At 42.0% G+C, this 14,731-nt stretch overlaps 1 protein-coding gene across 2 annotated transcripts in view; it reads left to right on the top strand.

Moving 5' to 3' along the window:
- LOC144007179 (uncharacterized) overlaps positions 1–14,731 on the top strand; it is a 337,746-nt gene that overhangs the window by 315,514 nt on the left and 7,501 nt on the right. The window contains exon 1 of one of the 2 annotated variants that reach the window (XM_077506576.1): positions 9,627–10,293. The exons of the other annotated variant lie outside the window; for it this stretch is intronic. Within the exon in view, the coding sequence (XP_077362702.1) occupies positions 10,170–10,293 (124 nt within the window). The 5' untranslated portion in view covers positions 9,627–10,169. Of the gene's footprint in view, positions 1–9,626; positions 10,294–14,731 lie in introns of those variants that run through there. 2 annotated transcript variants of the gene reach the window in all.

Raw genomic sequence — 14,731 nt, 5'->3', positions numbered from 1 at the left:
CCATCAGTGTGACATGTCACATCATCGTCACACTGTTCATCGTCAGCAGTGTGAGGAGCGTGTGACGCGTCTTCACCATCTGACATGAGAGCTAACCGGCTGTCATCATTTGACATTTGTTGTCTGCTTGGAGACTCCGCCCCTTTGTTCTCTTCATATTGACGTTCATCTTCAGTCTTCAAATGGACACCAGTCATGGGCAACTCTGTGAAGTGCTCCTCCTCTTCAATGTATGGTGGCAGCTGCTCCTCTTTTTTGATGTTGGGAGGCTGTTGCTGCTGCTCTTCTTTAACTTGCAGAGGCTCCAAGTCCTCCTCCTGTTTCACGCCAGGGAACTCTGGCTCCTGCCGCTCAGGAAAAATATATTTTTCACTGACATCTGCGAGACACAAGATACACATGGTTTGGTAAAGTTAATTTATTGTGATGTTATGTATTTTATGTTGAAGTTTATCACATGGGCCACATGAGTGAATGAATAACAAATCTATACACAAGTATTTTTTTTTTTTACTTTTAAACAATTTTTTTTTTAACTCAACAAGTGAGTCACATCCTTTCAGGGCAATTCCCAAATGATTCCACAAATTAACACCTTTAACAGATACACACCTTTGCTTAATATTTGTTCTTGATTTTTTATGTTTTATTTTTGGTTTTTATAGACATGTTCACCCCTTATATCATAAGGACTGTGTCTAATTTGGTGCTAATTTAAACTCAACCAAGTCATAAAATTTCATTGTGTTTAATTTAATAAATAATGGATGTGTTGATTCTATATATTTGGATTAATTAATAATTCTTATAGCTCTTTTGCAATTTGAATACAGTTGGTGTTTTTTTTTCTATTTGTATTTGCCCAGATTTCCACACAATAGGTCAGATATTGTAATAATAATGAACTGTATAATGTATATAATGAGTTCATGTTCAGGACATCCTTAGTTTTATAGAGTATCCCTATGATTTTTGACATTTTCCTTTTTACATTTTCTATGTGTGGCTTCCAAAATAATTTATCATCAATTACTACAAGGAATTTGTTTTCATACACCCTTTCTATTTCAATTGAATTAACTAGGGCTGGGTTCAAAATATTGATACATCGATATCGTATAGATACGCCTTTTCATATCCCAATATCGATACATAAAGCTATGTATAGATATATCGACCCCACCCCCAACACACACACACACACACACACACACAACACATTCAACACACACAAACAAATGCTTCCGAGCCCGTGTCACTTACACGGAGGAAGCCAGTATCGATCATCTCCCCACCCACCCCATCCCCTCAACCACCATTGGAACATTTGCACAAAAAACAATGAATGAGTGTCAGTGGTTTTTTGTCACTTTTTTTTTTTTTTTACATAGCCTGTACTGTGGTTGTAATTGATTTAAATTATTATTTATTGTTTTTATAAGGCCGTGTTAAATAAAACAGTATTAATGCAACTGCAATTGATTCAATTCTTAATGTAAATATTCATATTTTTACTAATGCATTAAATTACAGCAAGAAGTTTCTACTATTTGCAGCACTGGTACTTTTGACTGTCTAAAATAGGTGCTGCATGAATTCCTCAAATGAATCGAAAATCGTTGTGAATCATTAATCGAATCGAATCGGACCCTTGCGAATCGAATCGATCCTGGAAATTTGAATCGATACCCAGCCCTAGAATTCACCATAAATTCATCCATCCATCCATCTTCCTCCGCTTATCCAAGGTCGGGTCGCGGGGGCGGCAGCTTTAGGAGGGAAACCCAGACCTCCCTCTCCCCAGCCACTTCAACCAGCTCCTCCGGCGGGATCCCAAGGCGTTCCCAGGCCAGCCGGGAGACATAGTCTCTCCAGCGTGTCCTGGGTCATCTAAGGCGCCTCCCGCCGGTGGGACATGCCCTGAAGACCTCCCCAGGGGGGCGTCCAGGAGGCCTCCGAACCAGATGCCCGAGCCACCTCAGCTGGCTTCTCTCAACGCGGAGGAGCAGCGGCTTGACTCCGAGTCCCTCCCGGATGACCGAGCTTCTCACCCTATCTCTAAGGGAGAGCCCGGACACCCTGCGGACGTTCACAAGTGAGTGGCAAACTTTTGTTTTGATTAGTCAAGCCACACAGCACGGACAAATTGTATCAATACACAGTATGCGGTTAACAGACCCACGCAATCACACATACACAACAAATACTTTGGAGCATAAAATTATTTATCACTAAAGCATAGTTGCAGTACAATGTAAGTTGAATCCTCTATACTTTTTTTTTTTTTTATTGCCAAGTTTGTCACGGTTGATGACTGTCGCTAAGTAATAATAATAATAATAATAATAATAATAAACAGCACTTTACACATCCTTATGGATTGATATTTTTCACTGAACCCATATGTCGTTTCTGTATATTATCGACATATCTCAACTCAATCTTTTTTATAAAGCACTTTAAAACATCCATTGCTGCATACAAAGTGCATGGAATAGAAATCAGTCTTGCAGTGGACACAAGTGAAAGAAAATAACACAAAATAAAATTAATTATAGTAAATATATGTAGGTAAGTATATTATATAAGTAAGTAAGTATAAAAGCAAAAAAAAATATATATATATATAAGATGCAGGGAAGTGAATAAGTAAATATAACTATAAATAAAATAACAAAATACAGAAGGCACCATAAAACACTGAAATGATGCCAAGTTTCATGCTGAGTCAAAGACCAAAGAAAAAAGATGTCTGGCAAAAATGATCCGAAATTTTATCTATATCGTACAGCCCTAAATCCAAAAAGCAAATGAAGGCAACTGCTAGCTAATCTCAGATAGAAGGGGCTGGTTCACAGTCATTCCGCCGCTTTTGCAGTTGTCACAATGCCACTGTCCAGATCATGGCGAAGACTTGGCGTGGCTGACTTTGACGACTTGGCGTGGCTGACTTTGACGACTTGGCGTGGCTGACTTTGACGACTTGGCGTGGCTGACTTTGACGACTTGGCGTGGCTGACTTTGACGACTTGGCGTGGCTGACTTTGACGACTTGGCGTGGCTGACTTTGACGACTTGGCGTGGCTGACTTTGAAGACTTGGCGTGGCTGACTTTGAAGACTTGGCGTGGCTGACTTTGAAGACTTGGCGTGGCTGACGTTGAAGACTTGGCGTGGCTGACGTTGAAGACTTGGCGTGGCTGACGTTGAAGACTTGGCGTGGCTGACTTTGAAGACTTGGCGTGGCTGACTTTGAAGACTTGGCGTGGCTGACTTTGAAGACTTGGCGTGGCTGACTTTGAAGACTTGGCGTGGCAGACTTTGAAGACTTGGCGTGGCAGACTTTGAAGACTTGGCGTGGCAGACTTTGAAGACTTGGCGTGGCAGACTTTGAAGACTTGGCGTGGCAGACTTTGAAGACTTGGCGTGGCAGACTTTGAAGACTTGGCGTGGCAGACTTTGAAGACTTGGCGTGGCAGACTTTGAAGACTTGGCGTGGCAGACTTTGAAGACTTGGCGTGGCTGACGTTGAAGACTTGGCGTGGCTGACGTTGAAGACTTGGCGTGGCTGACGTTGAAGATTTGGCGTAGAAGACGTGGCAAACTTGGCGTAGAAGACGTGGCAAACTTGGCGTAGAAGACGTGGCAAACTTGGCGTAGAAGACGTGGCAAACTTGGCGTAGAAGACGTGGCAAACTTGGCGTAGAAGACGTGGCAAACTTGGTCAAAAGACACCACTGTGACAAAACATGCAGACAAGCACCCTGCAGACATTCAAACAGCAAACAATGCTCCCACACCCGGGCGAGACTAACACCACTCCCTTATACCAACAATAATGACAATAACAGGACACACCTGGGAGACACAGCAGGGAGGGGTAACCACACATCAGGAAGGGAAGACACAAGCAGGTGGACAAGGTTAACATAACGAGACTGGGGAAGAAGACAGGAACACCAACAACCAACACTCACCAAAATAAAACAAAAACCCAAACAAACTGAAACGTGACAGTACCCCCCCACCAAGGGACGGCTCCCAGACGTGCCTAAAACAAAAACAAGCCAAAACGGGGAGGGCGGGGACGGGAAGGGAGCTAAACCCTGCCCCTAATCAGGGTACGAATATGAATCAATTAAGGGGTGAAAAACAGCCTTACAAAATTCCATAAATTCTGGATCGGGGGGCGGCCCAGGAGGCGGCATTATTGCGGGCTCATGGGGCGAAAACAGGGGTGGCGCCGCCAAGGGCCGGTTCCCGCGGTGGGCCCTTCTCTTGCGCCACCTGGCGCTGGGTCCCGGGTCGGCCGCCATTACCGCGCTGTCCGGGGCGGATTCCAAGACCAGAGACTTTGGCAGGGGCGTAGATGAGGAAGCTGGGGACTCTGGCTGGAGAAGAGACGAGGAAGCTGGGGACTTTGGCTGGGGCAAAGATGAGGAAACTGGAGAAGGCGGCAACTCTGCCGTGACGAGGGGACTTGAGATGCCAATTGGCCGCGACAAGGGGACCTGAGACGTCAGGGGCTTAGGCGGCACAGGCGTAGCGGCCAGGGGCAGCGGAGGCAGCGGCACAGGCGAAGCGGCCATGGGCTGCGGCTGCCGCGGCACAGGCGAAGCGGCCAGGGGCTGCGGCGGCAGCGGCACAGGCGAAGCGGCCAGGGGCTGCGGCGGCAGCGGCACAGGCGAAGCGGCCAGGGGCTGCGGCGGCAGCGGCACAGGCGAAGCGGCCTGGGGCTGCGGCGGCAGCGGCACAGGCGAAGCGGCCAGGGGCTGCGGCGGCAGCGGCACAGGCGTTGCATCCGGGGCCGGCAGCGACGAAGTGGCCAGGGGCTGAAGCGGCAGCAGCGGCACAGGCAAAGAGGCCAGGGGCTGAAGCGGCAGCAGCGGCACAGGCGTGGCATTCATGGGCTGCCGAGGTGCCGGGACGAGGACCTGGAGCCGGCGGGGCGCCGGAACGGGGTCCTGAGGCCGGCGCGGCGCCGGAACAGGGTCCTGAGGCCGGCGCAGAGCCGGAACGGGGTCCTGAGGCCGGCGCAGAGCCGGAACGGGGTCCTGAGGCCGGCGCGGAGCCGGAACGGGGTCCTGAGGCCGGCGCGGAGCCGGAACGGGGTCCTGAGGCCGGCGCGGAGTCGGAACGGGGTCCTGAATACGGCGCGGAGCCGGAACGGGGACTTGAATCCGGCGCAGAGCCGGAACGGGGACTTGAATCCGGCGCGGAGCCGGAACGGGGACTTGAATCCGGCGCGGAGCCGGAACGGGGACTTGAATCCGGCGCGGAGCCGGAACGGGGACTTGAATCCGGCCGGGAGCCGGAACGGGGTCTTGAATCCGGCGCGGAGCCGGAACGGGGACTTGGAACCTCCGCTGGGTCCAGGTTGGTGGGAGCATTCTGTCACGAAGGTGTAGTGGATGGACCCAAAAGCGTTGGAAACAGGCGGGAAGACAGACTGGTAAGATGAGGTAATGAACTTTATTGACTATGGCGGGGAAGGACTGGACGAGACTGAAGGGGAGAAGACTGGGCTGGACGTGGACCCAGATCATGGCGAAGACTTGGCGTGGCTGACTTTGACGACTTGGCGTGGCTGACTTTGACGACTTGGCGTGGCTGACTTTGACGACTTGGCGTGGCTGACTTTGACGACTTGGCGTGGCTGACTTTGACGACTTGGCGTGGCTGACTTTGAAGACTTGGCGTGGCTGACTTTGAAGACTTGGCGTGGCTGACTTTGAAGACTTGGCGTGGCAGACTTTGAAGACTTGGCGTGGCAGACTTTGAAGACTTGGCGTGGCAGACTTTGAAGACTTGGCGTGGCAGACTTTGAAGACTTGGCGTGGCAGACTTTGAAGACTTGGCGTGGCAGACGTTGAAGACTTGGCGTGGCAGACGTTGAAGACTTGGCGTGGCTGACTTTGAAGACTTGGCGTGGCAGACTTTGAAGACTTGGCGTGGCTGACGTTGAAGACTTGGCGTGGCTGACGTTGAAGACTTGGCGTGGCTGACGTTGAAGACTTGGCGTGGCTGACGTTGAAGACTTGGCGTGGCTGACGTTGAAGACTTGGCGTGGCTGACGTTGAAGACTTGGCGTAGAAGACGTGGCAAACTTGGCGTAGAAGACGTGGCAAGCAGGTGGACAAGGTTAACATAACGAGACTGGGGAAGAAGACAGGAACACCAACAACCAACACTCACCAAAATAAAACAAAAACCCAAACAAACTGAAACGTGACAAGACCCAAGCAGTCACACATACACAACAAATACTTTGGAGCATAAAATTATTTATCACTAAAGAAGTTGCAGTACAATGTGAGTTGAATTCTCTTTTTTTATTGCCAAGTTTGTTCATGTTGATGACTGTCACTAAGTTCTAATAAAAAAAAACAGCACTTTACACATCCTTTTGGATTGATATTCTGCTTAGTTTTTCACTGAACCCATATGTTGTTTCTGTATATCATCGACATCACTCAACCTTATTTCTAAATCACTTTAAAACATCCATTGCTGCATACAAAGTGCTGTGCATGGAATAGAAATTAGTCTTTTAGTAGACACAAGTGAAACAAAATAACACAAAATAAAATTAATTAGAGTAAATATAAGTACAGGGTGACCCAAAAAGATGCGTAGCCATATTTTCTTGGATAAAAAATGCATTTTTTACCGAATGTCTTTTCTGTTGCGGGACGTGAAAGGTGAACCTATGGATGATCATTTGCAGCTATAGTTGCCCTGAAAATGTCTTGGACAAATCAGCAGAAGATATTCTCCCTGGAGACCGATGTTGCGACAAAATCATACCAGAGTGTACAGATTGAGTTTCCATTGTCGCAACTTTCCATCCAAATCAACGATTGTTAGTTGGATGAAGAAGTTCAGAGAGCATGGGACTGTAGTGGGCCTATGTTCTAAAGCCACAGGGGGAACTTATTCAGGAATGCAGGAAGAAGAGTGCAAGGACAGGAGAAAACATTGCTGCAGTGAGGGACTCAGTAGGACGCAGCCAAGAACTCGGAATCACTGCGGCGTGTTCTTACGTCTAATCTGCACCTACACCCATACAAGATCCAAATCAAGCAAAAATTCACTGGAAAAGCCAGTAACAATGTGTGAATGCTTCTGTAATGTGCTTGAAAATGATGAAAACTTTCTTGAGAACGTTTGCTTCTCAGAACTGAACTCTGAACTTCTTCATCCAACTAACAATCGTTGATTTGGATGGAAAGTTGCGACAATGGAAACGGAATCTGTACACTCTGTCGCAAAATTTTGTCGCAAAATCGGTCTCCAGGGAGAATATCTTCTGCTGATTTGTCCAAGACATTTTCAGGGCAACTAGAGCTGCAAATGATCATCCATAGGTTCACCTTTCACGTCCTGCAACACAAAAGACATTCGGTAAAAAATGCATTTTTTATCCAAGAAAATATGGCTACGCATCTTTTTGGGTCACCCTGTAGATAAGTATACACGCAAATAAAATACTAAAAGAAAAAAAAAAGTATAGAAATAAAATAACATAAAAGTAGCAGCAACAGCAAAAAAAAAAAAGTGCCGACAGGGAGCCGGTCGGCCACGGCTTCATTTTGAAGTGTTGAAATAATTATTTAAAAAAACAGCAAATCCAAGATATGTTTCTTGAGATGATGGGGTTTTAATATATCAAATCGCGTCTGAAATAAAATGCACCGTCGCGTGGTTCAATTTCCAGGGGGAAAAATGGCGACATCTGTCGGTGACTTGACACTTTTTTTTTTTTTTTTTTTTTTTTTTAGTGAGCACTTATATACAAACAAGGCACATTTGTATCATCAACTGACAAATTACTTGACACAGACGGAGCATAAACATTATTGAACATTTAAAATAAAAGAAAGGAAGAGAAAAGAAAAATAAAATTCAACAGAAATTGTACTTGAAAGAGGACTATAATAAATCAAATCATTCCAATAAAGAAACTCAATGAGGGGCTTTACTGTCCATGACCAATTTCAAAGATGTAAAAAACAATATAAAGTCATTTTTCCAGTGAAGTAGACGTTGTTTTTTGTTTTTTTTTTTAATATCTTCATTTGTGAATAAAGAATTTCCCTAAAAGCAACAAAACATTGAAAACAAATTCGAGATTCTTGTCTTCCTGAAATACACCAAACAAAATCGACGCTTCTGTCAGGGGGAAATCAATATTTTTTGATTGTAACCAACTCCTTTAAGGTTATATGGCTGGTTGGGATACTCCGGAGACGGGTGTCCGTTCACAAAATGCTGCATGAAAAATGAAAACAAGATAAGCTCGGGGCACTTATTAGGACGCTTAAGTTTGCCAAACTTGACGAAGCTTTGTGTTAACGTTAGCTCGCAACATTTAGACGAATGCAAAAGCTAACAGAAGACATTAAACTAACATTAACCACTGACTGAACAAGCTTAACTTAGATGGCAATGACATTCTAGTAATATATTTTATTCATTAATAGTAACGACAATAACTTTGATATCGTTTTGTTATTGCCCCGAAAGCAAACTACACTACAGCTAGCTAGTTAGCCCGATAGAGTTAGCATAGTCTTACCTTAGCACAGTCCGATTTACATACTCCGTAGGCACACCGCTTCATCATTTTGGAGGTCCGGAGCTTGTTAATGGTTGTCACTCTTCTTCCGTAAAGTTTTATGTTGGTTAGCAGTCTCGTAAGCCATCAAATAAAATCAATCAGACTATGGACGTCATCGAGAGCTGAGTAAAGCTTGACGGACTATGCTTACATAGCAACGGTTGCTAAATGTGTGATTGGTCAATGCTCGTTTGGGGGGGCGGAGTTTGCGAAAGGTCAATTACGGATACAACTCACCTGACTTTTGGCAGCGATATTCGGCCGAGCAAGAAAAGAAAAAGTGTAGTCAATAGTGCATAGAATTTGCCGGCACTCGACTAGAACTTTTCCTGGCTCAAAGCTTAAAAAAAAAAAAAAGAAAGAAAAAAAGACCAGAGACTCTTGGGTGGATTTATAGATTTACAGTCTGAGGTAAAACAGAAAGGATGTTTAAAAACAAAAAACAAAAACTGTGCTACTAATAATTCTGGGGTACATTAATCACAATTCATTATAATCCACATTTATCCAGATTTCTCCTTACTTTGGAAGCATGTATTATTTTGGTATGTTTGAATTTGATAATAATGTCTATTCACAGTTTCATTTGATAAATCTTATGATTATTCTAGCGAAGTTTTACATTTATAAGTCTAAATTTACACATAAGAAACCATCCTTTATTTTTTAGTTTTTATTTTTGTATCCATGAGAAATTATTTTTTGTCATTGTCTGGTTGTCTGTGTCCAAAAGCTGTAAAAACGTATAACTATTGCAAACTTATCATTTATTTATATGATTTTGTATCAAACTATTTTCTTTTCTTTCAGTTATACTATTGATTTTATTTGGTTTAGCTTTTGTATGTTTTAACTTCCCTGGCGTGTTCTATGTTCTAATTGTTTATAGTGTATACAATGATTTTATTATTTCCCCCCCAATAGTTTGTATACTGATTGAGTGAATAGAGATTTAAAAAAATAAAAACTAAACTGGGCTACTCGTATGTACAGGAAGTAAACGTGTTTATTCTTATTCGTCCGAGTGCAGTTTAAAGGTCTATTTATTTTTAATATCCAAATGAATCTAGAATTAAACGTATAATTTTATGATTTTTTTAATTTATTTTTTTAAGTAAAATTAAATATTAACATTTTCGTGACATGAGATTTGTCCAACTGTAATTGCCGTAGATTTCACGTGGTAGCAGAAGAGCTACTTCAGTCCAGGCACGACGCGTTTACGCTCGGCTTCACTATAAAAATAATTCAACACGAATTCGTACGGAACGAACTGATATATCGACACTTTGCCCCGTCACTACTTTATTGAAGTCAAACATAATTGCTACGTTTCGTGTCTGGTTCAATCGTATCTCTCGGCCCTCTTTATTTTGTCTTAGCTTAGTTTAGCTTAGCTTAGCTTAGCTTAGCTTAGCTTAGCTTGCGTTTAGCTTAGCTTAGTTTAGCTTAGCTTGCTAGGCGCCAAAAAACGAGACGCGTTTGCTATCGACAAATTGGCTCAGCAGACGTCAATCGTGAGCGTAAAGTGTCGTGAATATCGTGTGAAGATGTTCACAATGGCGAAAGTCAAGGACGAAGAGGAGCTTTGTGGAGCACAGGAGGACAACGAGCGACAACGTCAACTGCTGGACGCCGTTTACAAGCAGCCTCGAGTTGTGTTGAACAGAGCAGGTTTGTCACTTGTTTCGTCGACACTTTTCAACCATATGTACCTTTTTATTTCTGTAATGACTCTTCACCGGGTCACTTTGTTACGATACACAGTTAGTTTTTTTCTTCAGTAGGTTTGGTGCATTTCTCAGATGAGAATTGGATTGAGCAGAGCAACATGTTCAATTTTCACGTCACAGCATGAAACAGCTTGGACTATAATGTGACGTCACTGAATGGCAAAACACAATTTACTCGAGTATAAAACTTGATAGCTTTCTTCATTCATAAATATTCACCATAACTTCATGTAACGTGACAGTATTGCTGCTATATCCCTGCATGAAATTATACGGTTAACTAGTTAACTGTGTGGAATGTAGGAATGTCACGATACCAGAAATTTAGTAGTCGAGACCGATACCACTGAAATTCCACGGTTCTCGATGCCATTTCGGTAACACGGTAAAAATAGAAAATAAGCAATAAATTCTGTATTTCAACAAACAATGATATTGTGTGCTTAAACAGAACAATTGGCATGTAGCTTTAAAGGTACACTCAGTATTATACAGTGGCATCTCGTGGTGAAATAAAAAGTCATTCATTAAAAAAAACAAATGTTTGTGTTAGTAGTAAGTAAAAAGATATGTTGTATCGCATAAACTTACTTTTTTTAAATATAACGGTAAGTCATAAATCACTAATTATTTTACATGACCGCGCCGCGCCTGCTAGTGTCCGCCATGTTTCGCCGCCATCTTTCTGCTACGGGTGCCGTCAAAGACAAATTTCAGCGCTCCATTTCTTAACGCGTTTTTGGAACGCCTTTGCAGACGCACTTCCGGTTTGTATGGCGACCGCATGTGAACGAAGAAGAAGAGTTTCCGGTCCCCGAAGAGAGCATTATCAAGCATCACAATTGCTTTGGGAATTTATTTTATTTCAGCGCGACAAAACAAGAGTTTATATTGTAGCCGCATTTGCCAGATGGAGAGAAATGAGGAACAGACTTGGTTTGGGACGTGCCGGTGCCTTCGACTGCTTTCTACTTGACCGGTAAGTAAGAGTACATTTGTGTTTACGTTTTGAGAGCGAGAGAAAAAGTATGCACCGTACTAATTAATACGATGTTCGTACCATTGTTTTACGATCACTATAGCTGTTGATTAGCAACTCCGCACCACTCAAACGATTTCGTTATGTAGCTACTTTATTGCTTTGGAAAAAAAAAAAGATTCCCGCTGGCACGTTATATTCAGAGTAAATGCGCAAGTTATTGTGTAATGTAATGTAACTGTGATTTCGGAGGTATATTTGCCCATAACTTCAATGGAGAATCTAAAGCATACTGCATCAGTGGAAGAGTTGAAAATTATTATTTTCGTTGTGGTTGGTGAAAATAGTGTTCTCGAAATTAATTTTCGGCAGGGAATAACTTTCTGGACTTAAATGCTGGCTGTACCGTAAGCACTGTTAGAGTCTGAACTCTCTCACTCAAGTGTGTACTGGTCCATTGTGTAATTGGGTGCACAAGAATTTACAGGCTGCTACGTTTTCCGCGGAAACTCGACAAGCAAGCAGCCTTTGCATATTCGATGCAGTATGCAGTCAAGTTACTTTTATCTAGCTAATACAATGTTTTGGGCCCCAAAACTAAAGATCTTACCTCTATTTTGGGGGCTTTGTTGGAAAGTTGGTAACATATAGTAGTATCATCAATTATTTTATTTTTTATTTTTATTTTGTTTTTGTTTGTGTCATGCTAGATCAACAGCCAAACTTGAGGGCTTCCAGAACCATATTCTGATGTATACAAGCATTCATGCACTGTTTAAATACATCACCGACCTGCAAGAAAAAAAAATATCAAGGGGAGAGTCAGCAGCCAAATTGGAATGCCCCGAATGAGGACACTTGAATGGAGGACCCCAGAAGGCTTCGGTGTTGTACCACCAGTATCTCCACCTACCATATCTGAGCTGCAACAAACTGAAGTCAGCCGACGTCTTGGTATGTCATTTACATATGGACGGCATTGCACACTACATGAACTTTTTGTGTGAAGCAATACGGAATGGTCACATGTACAAGCACCACTTGTTTTACACAGGACCTGCTGACCAGGTGTCTGAAGCCATGGAGTGACTCCTCCCTCACTTTCCTCAGCAAGCCTTTGAAGAATATGATATCATCGTTGGTGGGAACATGCCCTCACTCCATAACATGTACTTGTGCAGTCAAGGAGCATGTCAAACTTAATAAAACCAGCAAACATTGAAGTGACTTCATTTTTACTGCAGTCTGTTCACACAATCAATGGACAAGCCTTCCTTAATTTTGCCCCAATAACATCATAGAGTAGGCGAAAAGTAGTGTTACAGATCATACTATGTGTTCGGGAGAGTTTGAGGAATGTTGCAATGTTAATGGGGGACAATGTCAGCACACACACAAAAAAAACAAAATAAACCCATCATGGTATTGAGATAATCAGATATTTTAGCTGTGTACAACACATACCTGCTCTGTAACACTACTTTTGGCCCAAACCTGTATGTCTATTTTCCATATATTGAAATGCACAGCGTATTGGTAAATTTCTGGAATAACTGCAATTCATGTAGCTCATTATATTCTAACAGCATTTTTTTTTTTTAGTTAATATGTTCATTTCATGTAGACTTTTATTTTACTTTATTTTATTTATTCATTTTCATGTAGTGTACCTTACATTCATTGGCCAATGAAGAATTGCTTGTCATTGCAAGCATTTATAATAATTCTCCAGGCTTTTGATGTTTTACATTTCTGGGCATGTAAAACAGTGTTAGGTTAGGTGTCGAATGAACACTGCATGTTGACGTCAAAGGAAATAGTATTTTTTAGTTATTCAAAATGTACAAATTAACACACAACAACAATATACAAGTTATACAAACTACAACAACCAGTGTCAGACATGGAGTAATTATATGCCAGGTAAAAAAAAACCTTTGTATTGTCCTTGAGGATCTGGAGAAGTGTCACTTATTTGCCACAAGTCACCAAGGTGCTGCAGTCTGGGATCCAGGTACAGGAAATCATGGTGGTGCTGATGTGCCAGCAATGTGTCAAAAAGTATTTCTTGGTGTCAGTCTATCAGCTGGACTTGGATATCTTCATGTTCCTCCATGGTCATTTCCTGTACGAGTCTCTGCAAGAAGGTAACAATTGTATGTCAGATGAGGTACCAAACGATGAACTGAAAGTCACTGAGCCAATGAAGTACATTATTACACGAGCAAGTCTATTTGTGAAAGCCATGTAAATTCCTGCACATCGAAGTACAAGGAAGCTGTTGTATCTTCAATCAAAACTAATTAAGTTGCTTAGTGATATTTATTAGGTCAAATTGTTCAACATGGTGAAAATCGATATCGATAAATCGATAAAATGAAGATAGCTAAGGTCATACCAATATATAAAACTGGGAACAAGCATTACTTTACCAACTATAGACCAATTTCTCTACTACCCCAATTTTCAAAAATATTGGAAAAACTCTTCAATCCTAGATTAGACTCATTTTTGGAAAAATATAACATCCTTGCTGAAAACCAGTACGGATTTAGGTCTAATAGATCAACAACACTGGCAATAATAGAAGCAATAGAACTAATTACAAATGCTATCGATCACAAGAAATATTCTGCAGGGTTATTTATAGACATCAAGAAGGCATTTGATACAATTAACCATCATATATTAATAAAGAAATTAGAACGATATGGTATTAGGGGAATCGTGCTTGAGTGGATAAAAAGTTATTTAAGTAGGAGACAGCAGTTTGTTAAGTTGGGTGATTATTCCTCATCATGTTTGGATATTGTTTGTGGTGTCCCCCAGGGGTCAGTATTAGGCCCTAAACTTTTTATTTTGTATATAAATGATATGCATGTAGTTTCTAAGATACAACATTCGGTGTTATTTGCTGATGATACCAATATTTTTTACTCAGGGGATAATATGCTACAATTACAGGAAGAAATGAACAAATTAAAAATATGGTTTCATAGCAACAAATTATCATTAAATTTAGGGAAAACAAAAATGTTATTTGGAAATTGTACGACAAATACACAGGTGAAGATTATAGTAGATGGGGTAGAAATTGAGAGGGTTCGTGAAATCAAGTTTTTGGGGGTAATTATTGATGACAAAGTTAGCTGGAAACCACATATTAAATATATACAGAGTAAAATTTCGAGAAACATTGCAATAATAAATAAGGCGAAGAGGGTGTTAGACAGTAAATCCCTCCACATACTGTATTGTTCGTTAGTCTCTCCTTATTTGCAGTACTGTGCTGAAGTTTGGGGCAATAATTACAAAACCTCACTACATTCAATAAATATCCTACAGAAAAGAGCATTAAGAATTATTCACAAAGCTGGCTATCAGGATCATACAATTTTTA

The sequence above is a fragment of the Festucalex cinctus genome, chromosome 1 (assembly GCF_051991245.1).
Source record: "Festucalex cinctus isolate MCC-2025b chromosome 1, RoL_Fcin_1.0, whole genome shotgun sequence".
Classification (NCBI taxonomy): domain Eukaryota; kingdom Metazoa; phylum Chordata; class Actinopteri; order Syngnathiformes; family Syngnathidae; genus Festucalex; species Festucalex cinctus.
This window is presented reverse-complemented; position numbering and strand designations above follow the sequence as displayed.